This window comes from Cotesia typhae, unplaced genomic scaffold (genome assembly GCF_013202065.1).
Source record: "Cotesia typhae breed Kobodo isofemale line unplaced genomic scaffold, CoteBio_Ctyphae contig_23, whole genome shotgun sequence".
Taxonomy (NCBI): domain Eukaryota; kingdom Metazoa; phylum Arthropoda; class Insecta; order Hymenoptera; family Braconidae; genus Cotesia; species Cotesia typhae.
In genome coordinates, this window is record NW_027423729.1 from 704,971 (window position 1) to 717,718 (window position 12,748).

Below are 12,748 nucleotides of genomic sequence, written 5' to 3' on the forward strand. Positions count from 1 at the left end.
GAACAATTGAATTTTTTTGTAACGAAAATATTTATAAATACGTAAGATTTTTTAATACAGTAAAAATATATCAATTAAAAATTTTTGCTATAATATTAATATTTAATTATAAAGAAAAAAAAAATGATTCTAAATCAGCGAATGTAATTGAAGGAGAATTTTTAAAAATTTCATATAAATTGTACTTTAATAATTTTTTTTACCAGTAATCAAGCATAAAAATTTATTAACGAATGAAAAAAAATACTTTGTCCAATTAATACTTTTTTATTATTGTCTTTTGAGCTATATACACAAATAATAATCAACTAAGTAATTAAATAAATAAATTTATAGTAATATTATAATTAAAAATAAAAATGTAATGAAGCAGCAATGTTTTTAGAAATTTATTATTCTAATTACATAAAATCTTTGTCTTTATTCATTTACAATTATTATATTATAAAATTTATAAAATAGTGATGAGATACCATTATTATAAATATTATTATAATGTACATGTATAAAATATTTAATAACATTATTTACTATTGTATTAAAATTATTTTGTATTACATTTATTTTTATAAGAACAAGTTCAGAAATTTATTCAAGGATTTTGTTGTAATATTTTTTTTTTTTTTTTTTTTTTTTTTTTTTTTTAATTAATTAAGAAATTTTTTAAGTAATTTTATTTTTAAAAAATTGCATTTTTAATTTTTTAAAATTTCTACATGTCAATTTTTTTTTTGCCATAATTTTTTTGTTACAATAATTTTTAAAACTATCGAAAATCTGCTAAATTAATTTTTATCCGAGAATTTTAACAATCAAAAGTCTAATAAAGACATTTAATTCGATAGTTGACGTATTTAGATTATGCTTAAAATTTTAATTTAAAATCAAATGGAAATTATATACTAGCGCCCTCTAAGTTATTATTATTTACTCGAAAAAAATACAACTTTGAACGGAATAATATTATACAGGGTAATTTTTAGTTTACAATATTTTTATTTTGATATAAATAAAATGCGCAACGTCGAAATTAAAGCATTTTTACGAAATCCAGATTCTGTTAAAGCTAAGGCTAAAGAATTGTCAAGTTCAGAACCTGAAATAATTAAACAAACTGATACTTTTTATATTGTACGACATGGGCGACTCAAATTGCGAGTATTTGAAGTAAGTATTTAAATAATTTATCTTTCATAAATTTATTTTATTTTTAAAAATTTATTTATTTAAAAATTTAGACCCTGAAGTCAACAAATTGATTATATTTATAATTCTTTAAAGGATAATTCAGGAGAATTAATTATCTACGAACGTTCAGATACTAAAGGACCTAAACTAAGTAGCTACAGAAAAGTATCATTCAGTGACAAATCAGGATGCGATGGGATAAATGATATTTTAACTAAAACAAATGGCAAATTGGGTACGGTTAAAAAAACCCGATTATTGTACATTGTTGGACAGTCACGCATTCACATTGACGAAGTCGATCAACTGGGAAACTTTATGGAGATTGAGGTAAATATTTTTGTTATTTTTTGATTTATAAATTCATTTCATCATACTAATTTTGTTTTGTTAAATGTCCAGGTTGTTTTACAAGACAATCAAGATGTAGAAGTTGGAGAAAAAATCAGCAATAATCTGATGAAAGAATTGGGAATAGCACAAGATGATTTAATTTCTAAAGCTTACATTGATTTATTGTTAAAAAAAGAAACCAGTTAATTTTTTTGTCAATAGTTTTTTATTTAAAAAACATTTTTTCAGTATCACAAAAAATTTCCGATGAGAAAATTGGTGAAATCTACTTTATCATTATATATAAATGTTTTTATTTTTTAAATATAGGTTATGTCAATTACATAACACAATAATAAACACTCATGTGTATTTTATTTTAAAATTGTTTGCGCGCTAATAAATAATAAAAAAAAATATGTACAATTAAAATGTGAGAACATTTTTTTAATTTATAATTATAAATAAAAAGTAGATAATTCTGAATTAACATGAGACACTTGGTAAATATCCGAAGCGCAAAATTATTTTTAAGTACTTACGAAAAATTAGTTAATCGATCATCAGCAGCATTGATGAAACAGTACTCATCAAATGCATCTGAAGAATCAAGTAAAAATAAAAAACCTTCACTACACAAACACCTGTATGCTAAAATAAAATCATGTGGACCTATTCCTGTGGCTGAGTACATGAAAGAAGCACTGACAAATCCTACAGCAGGATATTACATGCTAAAAGATGTCTTTGGTGCCGAAGGGGATTTTATAACGTCTCCAGAAATTAGTCAGCTCTTTGGCGAGGTACTTTTTTATCTGATTTTTTAATTTTCTATAAAAATACATATTTAAAAGGTGATTTATATTTTCAGATGGTAGGAATATGGGTATTGAACGAGTGGAGAAAAATTAGTAGTGACAACTTTCAATTAGTCGAGTTGGGGCCTGGAAGAGGGACGTTGAGTAGAGATATTTTAAAAGTATTCAAGCAACTTGAAGCGCTGTATAAATTGTCTCTGCATTTAGTTGAAATCAGTCCTGCTTTGTCAGAGATTCAGGCTACGAAATTGTGTACATCTTCTAAGGAAGTCACCCCAGTTTTAATTAGTAATAGTGATAATAGCAATGAAAAGCACTATCGTGAAGGAGTTACGGCTGATGGTACTCAGGTATTTTGGTATTATTCTATAGAACATGTACCAAAAAAATTTAGTATCTTTATCGCTCATGAATTTTTTGATGCTTTACCTATCCACAAATTTCAGGTAATTTTATTTATTTATTTATTGATCATATCTAACTCTAACAAATGCAAATAATTTTATTTCACAGAAAAATAATGGAGCATGGCATGAAGTTTTTGTAGACATTGACCCGGAAAATGAAGAAAAATTTCGATACGTAATGTCAAAGTTTCCTACTTTGTCAAGCAAACTATTTATATCGGTAAGAGAGTTGATGTAATTTAATTACTTTAAATAAAGACAAAAATAATTAATCAAATTGATAATTAATAGGAAGACGAAAAAAGAGATCACGTAGAAGCGAGCCCGCAAATGATGGTGATAATTGATTACATGGCGACGTTTTTGAAAGAGTGTGGAGGGTTTGCATTTATCGCTGACTACGGCCATACGGGAGATAAAACTGATACTTTTCGCGCGTTTAAAAAACACCAGCAGCAAGACCCGCTGGTTGACCCAGGAACTGCGGATCTTACGGCAGACGTCGACTTTGCAATGATTAAAAAAATAGCTACTAAAGGCGACAGAACGATCGCGTTTGGTCCGGTTAATCAAAAAAAATTTTTATTAGATCTAGGTATTGATGCCAGGCTAAGTATGCTGTTACACAAAATATCAGACGCTGACAGAAAAGATTTAATATCCGGATACAAAATGCTAGTTGATGAAGATAAAATGGGCAAATGTTTTAAAATTATGTCGCTATTTCCATCGATTTTGAAAGACCACTTGATATCGTGGCCAGTTATAGGATTTATTGACAGCAAAACTAATGAAAAACTTAGCGGAGATAAAGATAAATAAATTACTTTGAAAACTCCGACTTGGAGGGGAAGGCGCAGTGTCCTCTTGCAGCTTCCACTGGCAGGTACTTGGCTGCCTAATTTTTAAAAAACAGTAACTGCAAAATTTTTATTTCTAACAGAACCCACTTAATAGCTTTGCTGTAGGGTTCAGTGAATTGTTTAAAATAAAATAAAAATAATTGATTATTTTTATGATTATATACATTTTTAAGATTACAAAATTTATTATTTATTCTGTTATTTAGATTTACCAGTGCAATCATATTTTCTCCACTGGTCAGCAAATTCCATAACTTTTTTCTTTTGCTCGTCAAATTTTTCTCTTCTAGGCTTCCTCCACATGTGAGAGTCCAAGTCAAGGATTCCTCCAATAATCTCTTGAGCGAAATTCTTGGGAAATAATTTTTCATCTTCTATAACATGAGCGAAACCTCCTTGAGTTCCAAAGTTAACAGCAAAGTACGGCAAGCCTTTAGGAATAGCTTGTCGAACATTTTTTCTATCAAGATCAACGACTTTTTTGTTCGTCGACCACTCCATTTCGCACTCAAGCAACGCCTTCTTAAAGTACATCGGCGCCATGCTGCCAACTTCTTCCGGCAAAGGTACACACTCTACATACATGTGAGGATAACGATGTCTTCCAATGTAAACTTCAAAAAATACGGCGCATTGATTGCTGTCCGTAAACATTTTAGTAAGAGCCTTTTTAATTCCTTCCAGCTCCTCCCAGATATCCTCATCCAAGAGCGTTTGTGCGGACACGTGGTAAACTGGTGCAATAACACAGTGCCCTGGAGTGAGAGAAACATGCCAAGGAAGACTGAGATAAACTTTGGAGCCCAATGCAACAATCAAGTGCTTCTGCATCTCCTTGGAATCAACACACAGCCGACAATTGTCCAGACTTTTCTCCCTTCGCTGATGTTCCTTAATTGCACGCATCTTATCACGGTGATCCTGCTTCGCGTCGCTTTCACCACGAGTAATTCGTTCCTCAAACAGTTCGTCCATGTCCATGCTCTTAGAAGCCATCTTGACAAACGCCGCGTCGTCGTCGTTAACCGAAAGTCCTTTCTCTCGTTGAAACATGTCTTGAAGCGAGTATTTGTCGTCGTCGGCAAAGTATCGAACTCTTTGCCCTCCTTCATGAGAGTCCACTTTTTTGTTCTTCCGTCTACCACCTTGGGGCTCTTGGTACTTGCTCCTAGGCTCCAATGGCTTCGCCATGCCTCTGGAGTTGATCGTTGTAAGGATAACATTTTCTTCTCTCCCCAAATTTTCACGAGGCTTGGGCTTGTTATTACGAGCTTCTCGCGCCTCTTCCAGTTCTTTTTTCAGTTTTGCTGCCAATTCTACGTCTCCCATTAATTCTGCTTTGATACATTTGGCTCCCAGTTGATTCATCTCGTCGTCAGTTATAATTTTCACCGGAATCTCCGGGGATTTTTCTTCATCTTCAGCTTCACTATCACTCGATGATGATTGCACCGTCATATGATAATCATTTGAAGCTATTAAATTCAACTTTGCATTATTGACAAGACTAGCTTTTCTGTCAGCCGAACTAAAAGCCTTAGAGTTAGTTTCTTCCATTGCAGATTCGTTAGCTTCAGGCTTCCGCCAATTCTTGGACGAACCCGACTGTCTGGAGCTCGAATAAGAACTGGAACTTTGCGCACCATCACCGTCATCCGGCCTTTTGAAGGCAAATTTGTTAGGCAAGTACCGACTCCTGTCGTACTTATCATCACAACTCCGACGATATCGCTCATGGCTTCTTGATCGAGAGCGACTACGATCTCTGTGAGACCTTTTGCACTCTATTTTCCTCTGTCTGTCACTCTCATACCTAGATTTGTTGGAGTATCTAGAATTTCTCTCAGCTTTCTCGATCATCTGCTTAATTTCCTTCAAAGAACCCCATCTTTCAGCAGCAATCTCTTCCAAGCTCTTTCCTTCTTCTCGAGCCTGTTCCTGGACTCTCTGTAGACTCTTTTTCAGCCATTCTGGATCCATGCCCAACGCTTTAATTTTTTTCTGCTCCTCAGGTAACCCAGTGCCGCCATTTTTCCAGTACGGATTTAATTCTTGAGAACTCTGTCCGGGTTCTGCTATAATACTACCCTCTTTTTTATCTTCCTTGGGTTTTTTCTCCCTAACAGAGAACAAAAATGATCCCGAAAGATTCATCCATTCATCTCGCTCCACTTTTTTATCTGCAACACTTGATACAGAGATTGACTTCTTCGAGTCGTCTTTTTCGACCCACTGATCACCTTCTTCTTCACTGGTACTCTGTAATTAATTGCAAATTATAGGAATTAAATTACATAAATACAAAATAATAAATAACAATTATCTTTTAGTCTTATAATAAACATATAAACTTACGTTACTAGAACTGGAAGAACTGCGTCTCCGCTTCTTCTTCTTTTTGGACTTCTTAGACTTTTTTTCTTTCTTTTCTTTTTTCTTTTTCTTCTTAGATTTTTCAGATGACAACTTAGCATCTAATTCAGGAAGCATCCATTTATCATCACCACGTTGTCTAGCTCTTTCAGCTTGTGCTTCTTTTCTATTGAACCTTTCTTCAGCCTGTAATTATTTACATCAGTAAAAATTCAATAATTAATAACTATAAAAATTTTTAACTTTATTATTTAATTTTTATTATACCTCAAGTAAAATTCGTTCTCTTGTTTTTTTTATCGCTTCACGCTCAGCTTCTTTCACTCTCGAGCTCTCAAATTTGATAAACATTTTTATAATTATTAATTATAAACAATATTCAACTTTAATCCTTGTATTTACGTACGACTGTTGACGTTTTGTGACTGATTTTAGGTTACTTTATTTTGGGCACTAGAAGAATCGGCATTATCGACATAAAAGTAAATAAAACTTATCGTCAGAGGGTAATTCAGATTAGACAACATAAAGATAACTACTGTAACTAGGAGATAGGTATGGAAATCACAAGTGTTGATACTATAGTTTTAAGCTGTAAAGCGCGAGAAAATTTAAAATGATATTTAAGTTAGCTGTCACTTGACAATTTTTTAATTTTTCTTTAACAAAAACTTTAATTCGTTTTAAAAAATTGTATTTTTAATTTATTAAAATTTCTACAAAGTCCATTTTTTTTTGCTATAATTTATTTGTTAAAGAAAATTAAAACAATTGTGCAGCTAAATTGAATGTCATATTTATTTATTAGAAAAATTATTAAATATCGGCTAAATTAATTTTCATCAATTTGCATTTGATTTGAAACAAAATTTATTGGAATTTATTTTTATTGGGGTGATTATTTTTCAATAAAAATTCTGAGCTTTTAAAAATTATTCACGGTGAATAATATAAAAGAATAAAATAAACATGGGAGTGATTTGAAATTGTGCATTCCTCCTAAAAATGAAATTTTAAGTCCTGTATTGCATAAAATATTATTATTATAGTCGACAAGTCGAAAGAGTCACCAATCCGGAATGGAATATTTACATAATTTCCCTCTCAGTTATTTGTTTTGTGTCATGTGAAAAATTGTGTGGATGATCACTCGTATCTAAAAGCCTACAATTTTTTAGTTTTCATATTGCGCATGATAATTGATATTCAATTGCATATTAGTTATTTTGTTAGAAAAAATGATCTCTTTTATTAAAAATTTAATAAAAGTGTGATATATAAATTAAAATAATTCTGATGAAGCTTTCTCTATAAGCATAATGTTATTATTATATTATCAACCTGAATAATTAATTTAAAATTATTAATTATTAATAAATAATTAAAATCCAGGGAAATATTAGCATTAATTATCGTAGAACATTAACGAATATTCTATCGCATAAATATTTACGAAAATAATTTATCAATTAATTAAAATTGATTCACAATCGTGAAACTCAATTAACTGTAATCCGGAGAATAATAGTTAAAATTTAATAGATTAAACAACAGAATTAACGAGCTATTAAAGTAAACTTTTCTAAAATACTGATGTCAACAACAATAAAAATCCAATAAACTATATTATTCAATTAAATTAATGATCAGTAATCAACAAATTGCAGTAATTGCATCAATTACTCTGTACAGCATACAATATTCATTAATACGTAAATTTATTTACGTTTAACTGGAGTAACTAAAAAAATTTTAGGGAAAAAACGGGGCATCAGCTCGTTTAAATTTGTAATCATTAGGTAATCATTTTCATCTGCCATTGATTATTCACTGAGCAACCATCCAGACAGGCAACCATCCAAGCAAGCAAGACGACCGCAACCTCAATGTGGCTCGGAGCATCGATGAATATTGCATTGACACGTCTCGTCTCGACGCCTTTACCTATTTCAATCTTTTGACTCTTTTCTCTCTATAATAAATACCCCTAGAGCTTGTACTTTATATTCTCAGAATAAATCCTGCTAAATTACTTAATACTTGTACTCTATAGGCGTCTGCTCTTGATCTTGATATTAATTTATCTAGAAAATGGAAATAAAATTTTATCAATTTAATTCTGATAATTATTTAAAATTAATATAAAAAATAATAATTTTTTTAACAAGTATATTTTCCAGCCGGTTTAAAAAATAAAGAGTATCTCTTTATATATAATAATGGATAAGACGGGCATACCAGACAAATGTGAGATTAAATTCTGGGTAACCTAGTCCTGGTGCAGTTTCATTTTAAATTAAGACGAGAGCCATCAGACATTTCAATTGACCTAAAAATAATTTTTTAAATACATTTTTTTTTTTATGTATTACATCGCTCTGGCGATAAAAATAGCTTATTTTGATAAAGAATGACGAAAAAAGAAACAAATTAAATTGGTAAACCGCGAGGCTCAGCAGGAAGGCATTCACAAAAATTGCTCTTGCAATTTTCTGTAAAACCTCAGCCAATCTATTTTGACCGGTGCAATTTTCTTTCTACCAAAGCACGTGCATAGACACATACACCAACAAACATAAACACGCTAGCTCTAGTCCCTAGGAAGATCTAAATCCCATGGGGTTAATAGTTTACTTGGTCATTTAACTTTTTATTTTAACAAACAATGAGACTTTTAAAGTCAATTAATTGTTTTCTTTTTATTTTACCGTTTTGGTTCGTTTATCTTTTTTGTTACTTTAATTCAATTAATGACTTTTAATTCTTTTGTGTCGTGAGCAGTTTCAAATAAAATAATTGAAGAGAAATTGGTTAAACAAAGAATTAAAACTTGAATTTTATGTTGTTTCAACTTTAAATTAATTATCTCACAAGTAGTAGTAGTAGTAGTAACAACAACAATAATAATTAAACAATGTATTTTGATTTTGAAATTGAATTATAAATCGGTGTAAAGTGTTCGGTGTTTTAGTGCTCAACAGTTGTGTACATTAATTCTCAACGATAACTTTTCCCGCTCTAGCTTATCCTTTATGTTAATTATTCAAGTTCGGAGGTTATTAATTTTTTTATTAAATTTAATCCGCAAAGTTTCATACTGTTTGATTACAAATATCCAACTATGTGTGATAATTTTGTTAACGAGATACTTTCAATGCTGATTAAATATTATCTACCATTCATACTGTTGCTACAACTCCTATACATAATAACAATAATGACTGTGTAATATTACTTGATTAAATAATTATTTAAGGTGCTTTTATTAGATAGGTAGTTGAATTAATAATTATATTTCTATTACTGTGAACAATTGTTATATAAAAAAAAATTATTAAAAAATAGTATTTTGTGTTAAAAATTTTTGTGTCAAATATTTAACACTTTTTTGTGTTAATTTAATACAAAAATTTTTAACACAAAATTTTTTACTGTGCACTCACGTTACATGAATAATTAGACAAATTGTGGCATAATTTTAATTTTAAATGTTTCGCGGCATTTTATACTTATAGATGAAAACACTGCGGTATCCATATGTGGTGCAAAGTGCCCGTATGTGGTTCAAAAAATTTTTTTCTGGGGATTTTTAAAAATAAAAAATAGTCTCTCTTATTATTTGAACCAGTGATTATGACAAAGGTGACAAAAATAAAAAAAAAAAAAAAATTATTCAATCTTGAAAAATTGAAATTAATGCATAATAACCTCCAGTACTTTGCGTTATGAGGTGTGCAAATTTCTATCCGCCCCAAAAATAATAAATGAAAAAGAGACTAAATATAACTTCAATTACTGAAATTAAAATTTTAATTAAGAAATATACTAAACCATGAAATGATATTTTATCGGTGGTAAAAATATTAATATTAAAACACGTACGTACATGCAAATAAATACTTTGAGTGTCACGTTTATAAAAAAAATGTAGATGTATATATATTATACACAGATAAAAGCACAGTATCATCGCATACAGACGGTGGAGTAGAAGTAGCATAGCAGTGACTTGTCACATCGGTTAATACTAAACAGGATCCAATTTCAAGATTCGCATGTTAGAGCAAAGCCAACCGCAAACGTGTAGTTCACAGTGCGGTACATGGCTGTTATATCTCTTTCCTGAGATCCCGGAGTCTCGAGTAGTCGTATCAACTGTTATATATATGTACAACAAGTGTACGTCGTGGAAGCATGAGAGGAAGTAAGGAATAAAAGTATAAAAGTGGTAGCTAGAGGAAAGGAGGTAGGAATAGGAAGGAAACTGAGCTAGTGCTCCAGGAGAGAGAACCTAACTAGAAAAGAAAGTTAGACGAGCGAACGAATGGTGGCTGGAGCGAACGAAGATAAAGATGAGGATGAGCATAAGAAAAAGCAAGACGCCAGATAGATTAACGTACCACTGCAGTATATGGAAAAAAGAGGGTTGCGGACGCAGTGACATAGGCCAACACGTCGGATCGCATACCTGAGTTCACTACTGGGTCGAGTTGCTGCTACTTCTGTGCTACTAGTTTTGCTACTTTCTTTTACTTACTCACTCACTGACGTTTCACTCTACTCTTTGACTCACCAACTTGTAATACCACCAGCGTACCCAAGAAAATACTCCCGGTAGCTAAATGGCCATGACTCGTCGCATTGCCGATGAGGTAATATACTTTATGCGATTTTCATTTATTTTTTTACCAGTTTCGTTGATTTCGCTCCTGTTTTTCAATGCATTACTACACCCACATGATGGCCTGCATAAGCCTGGCTTGTAAGAATTTATAATTAATCTTTAACTTATGTTGAAAATAATAAAAAAATCGATATTCCTAAAATTCGTCAGTCTACTCTTTTTATTGTTGTGCAGCAAAGAAATTATCCAGTGCTTTTTTATTACCCTTACAATTTAACGAAAAGAATAAAACACAAAAAAAAAAATATAAAGTTTATTCACCACTCTTACTATCCGTAACAATAATTTACCTACGGGCATTAAAGTAAATTTTATTCTCTGATCCTTTTTTTGTTGATTTATACCGCATGACGAGGGTTCGCTAGCGCATTTTGTACTTTAAACATAAAGGAATTGTAGTTTATAATTTTAACGTCAAAGTTAAATAGATCATACAGTAAGTTCTGTTCATGCAGAATAGTACAGATATTAATTAATAATACCGAATGAATTTATTGTTGGCTGTTAATTTAACTGACTAAAACAATACCGCTAACTGCTTGAAAGTTGATGATGAACTAATGACTAACTGACAGATACAAAATTTAAGTTAAATCCAAACAAGAAGATTAAAATATGGTATTTTAACTTTAGAACGTTCGGGTGTGTATCAAAACTTTGTCATTCAATATTTTATCATTTAACGATTGGAAAAATATTTTTTTTTTTTTTTTTCCTAATGATACAGAATTATTTTGTCGTCAGTAAGAATTAAGTAATAAAATCTACAACAATAGAATTTTTACGGAGCCACCAGAATGTTTTTCGATTATTTGAAATGTTTTTTACATTCTTATTTACGTAGTATTGTCATTAATAATCTTTGTTTATTCCTCATTAATACTTGTTTTATTTTTTTATCCATTATCCTCTGAAACGCTGGCGTGCAATTTTCGATGCTTCCATTTATACTGACTGAGAATGAAGCTTTTCAATTCATGCTGCTATAAATTGGAATAAATGTCAAGTTGAAAAAATTCAACAATGAGTAAATAAATAAGTAAAAAAAAAAAAAAAAAAAAAAAAAAAAAAAGAAAATTAAACAAATATGAAATGGCATCTGTAGATATAGATGAAGATAAATTTATATTAATATATAAGTGAAGAGTCAGAATGAAAATAAATGAGAAGAGATGAGACGTGAATCACTCCTCGGCGTTGCATTGTTAAAAGCGATCTTGTTAACTGAAAGTTTTGCCCTGCCCTGTAGCTTTGCTAAGGTTGAACACGCGCAATTGTGGAGTCAGCTTTCTCAGGAGAATAAGTAAAGGTCGATCTTATTATACTATCGTCTTTGTTTCTGATTTTCAACACTGCACACTCAGCCTGTAAATGAACAGCTGAAATAACTTTTTAGTTGCATTTACACACTGAATAATACAACTACTAAATATAAAAGAATCTCATTTATTTATTATTATTTCTGTTGTTAGTACTCGTTATTATTTTTTATAATTTTTCATCACAAAGAAAATTCAATACAATATTAAAATTTCATTAAAAAATTTCTGATATTTTCATGTATAATTTTTCAAATGACTTGAGATGCTTCTAACAAGCTTGATATGGATTATATATGCCCATAAATGCATACATAATTTTTTTTAACAAGTTAGTATTGAAAATTTCTGATAGACGGTACATGGTAGTTGAATTATCTCCTTACAGGAGAGTTTTCTGTTCATTAAAATATATTAAATGATTTCTAGGAGAAATAAAATATTAAAAAATCATAATAAATTAGTTTTTGATTTAATTCATAGTTTATAAGATTCTCAAAAATGTAAGTCATACTTCGGTATTAATTAATTGATTTATTTTAATTAAAAACCGCGAATTTTTTTATATTTAATTTATGCAGTGTGAAATAAATAACTAGGGTTTAAATAGTCACATTGCAGCGGTTTTATTTTATGATAATCTAAAGCTAATGCAACTGGAATTAAGTCAATTCATGGCGTATTTCGAGCATTATCTTGACCGCGGATACATGAATGTACGAACGTAATAACAGAGTAAACGGTGTTGCTGGAATAAATAAAA

At 30.3% G+C, this 12,748-nt stretch overlaps 3 protein-coding genes across 4 annotated transcripts; 2 read left to right on the forward strand and 1 right to left on the reverse strand.

Moving 5' to 3' along the window:
• Positions 1–929: 929 nt before the first annotated feature.
• On the forward strand, positions 930–1,729 carry LOC141524823 (uncharacterized). Its single transcript, XM_074238925.1, has 3 exons — positions 930–1,167; positions 1,282–1,518; positions 1,591–1,729. The coding sequence occupies exons 1-3, from the start codon at positions 1,015–1,017 to the stop codon at positions 1,726–1,728; spliced, it is 528 nt and encodes a 175-aa protein (XP_074095026.1). The 5' UTR covers positions 930–1,014; the 3' UTR covers position 1,729.
• A 273-nt stretch (positions 1,730–2,002) lies between these two features.
• On the forward strand, positions 2,003–3,758 carry LOC141524822 (protein arginine methyltransferase NDUFAF7, mitochondrial). Of its 2 annotated transcripts, none has more exons than XM_074238923.1 (4): positions 2,003–2,324; positions 2,393–2,785; positions 2,853–2,966; positions 3,038–3,758. In XM_074238923.1, the coding sequence occupies exons 1-4, from the start codon at positions 2,013–2,015 to the stop codon at positions 3,566–3,568; spliced, it is 1,350 nt and encodes a 449-aa protein (XP_074095024.1). In that variant the 5' UTR covers positions 2,003–2,012; the 3' UTR covers positions 3,569–3,758. The 2 variants fall into 2 exon arrangements, with proteins under 2 accessions (XP_074095024.1, XP_074095025.1); XM_074238924.1 differs by having other exon boundaries at positions 2,393–2,689.
• Positions 3,754–6,404, reverse strand: LOC141524821 (CWF19-like protein 2). Its single transcript, XM_074238922.1, has 3 exons — positions 6,250–6,404; positions 5,965–6,168; positions 3,754–5,868 (listed from the first exon to the last, which is right to left on the reverse strand). The coding sequence occupies exons 1-3, from the start codon at positions 6,331–6,333 to the stop codon at positions 3,808–3,810; spliced, it is 2,349 nt and encodes a 782-aa protein (XP_074095023.1). The 5' UTR covers positions 6,334–6,404; the 3' UTR covers positions 3,754–3,807.
• Positions 6,405–12,748: the final 6,344 nt, after the last annotated feature.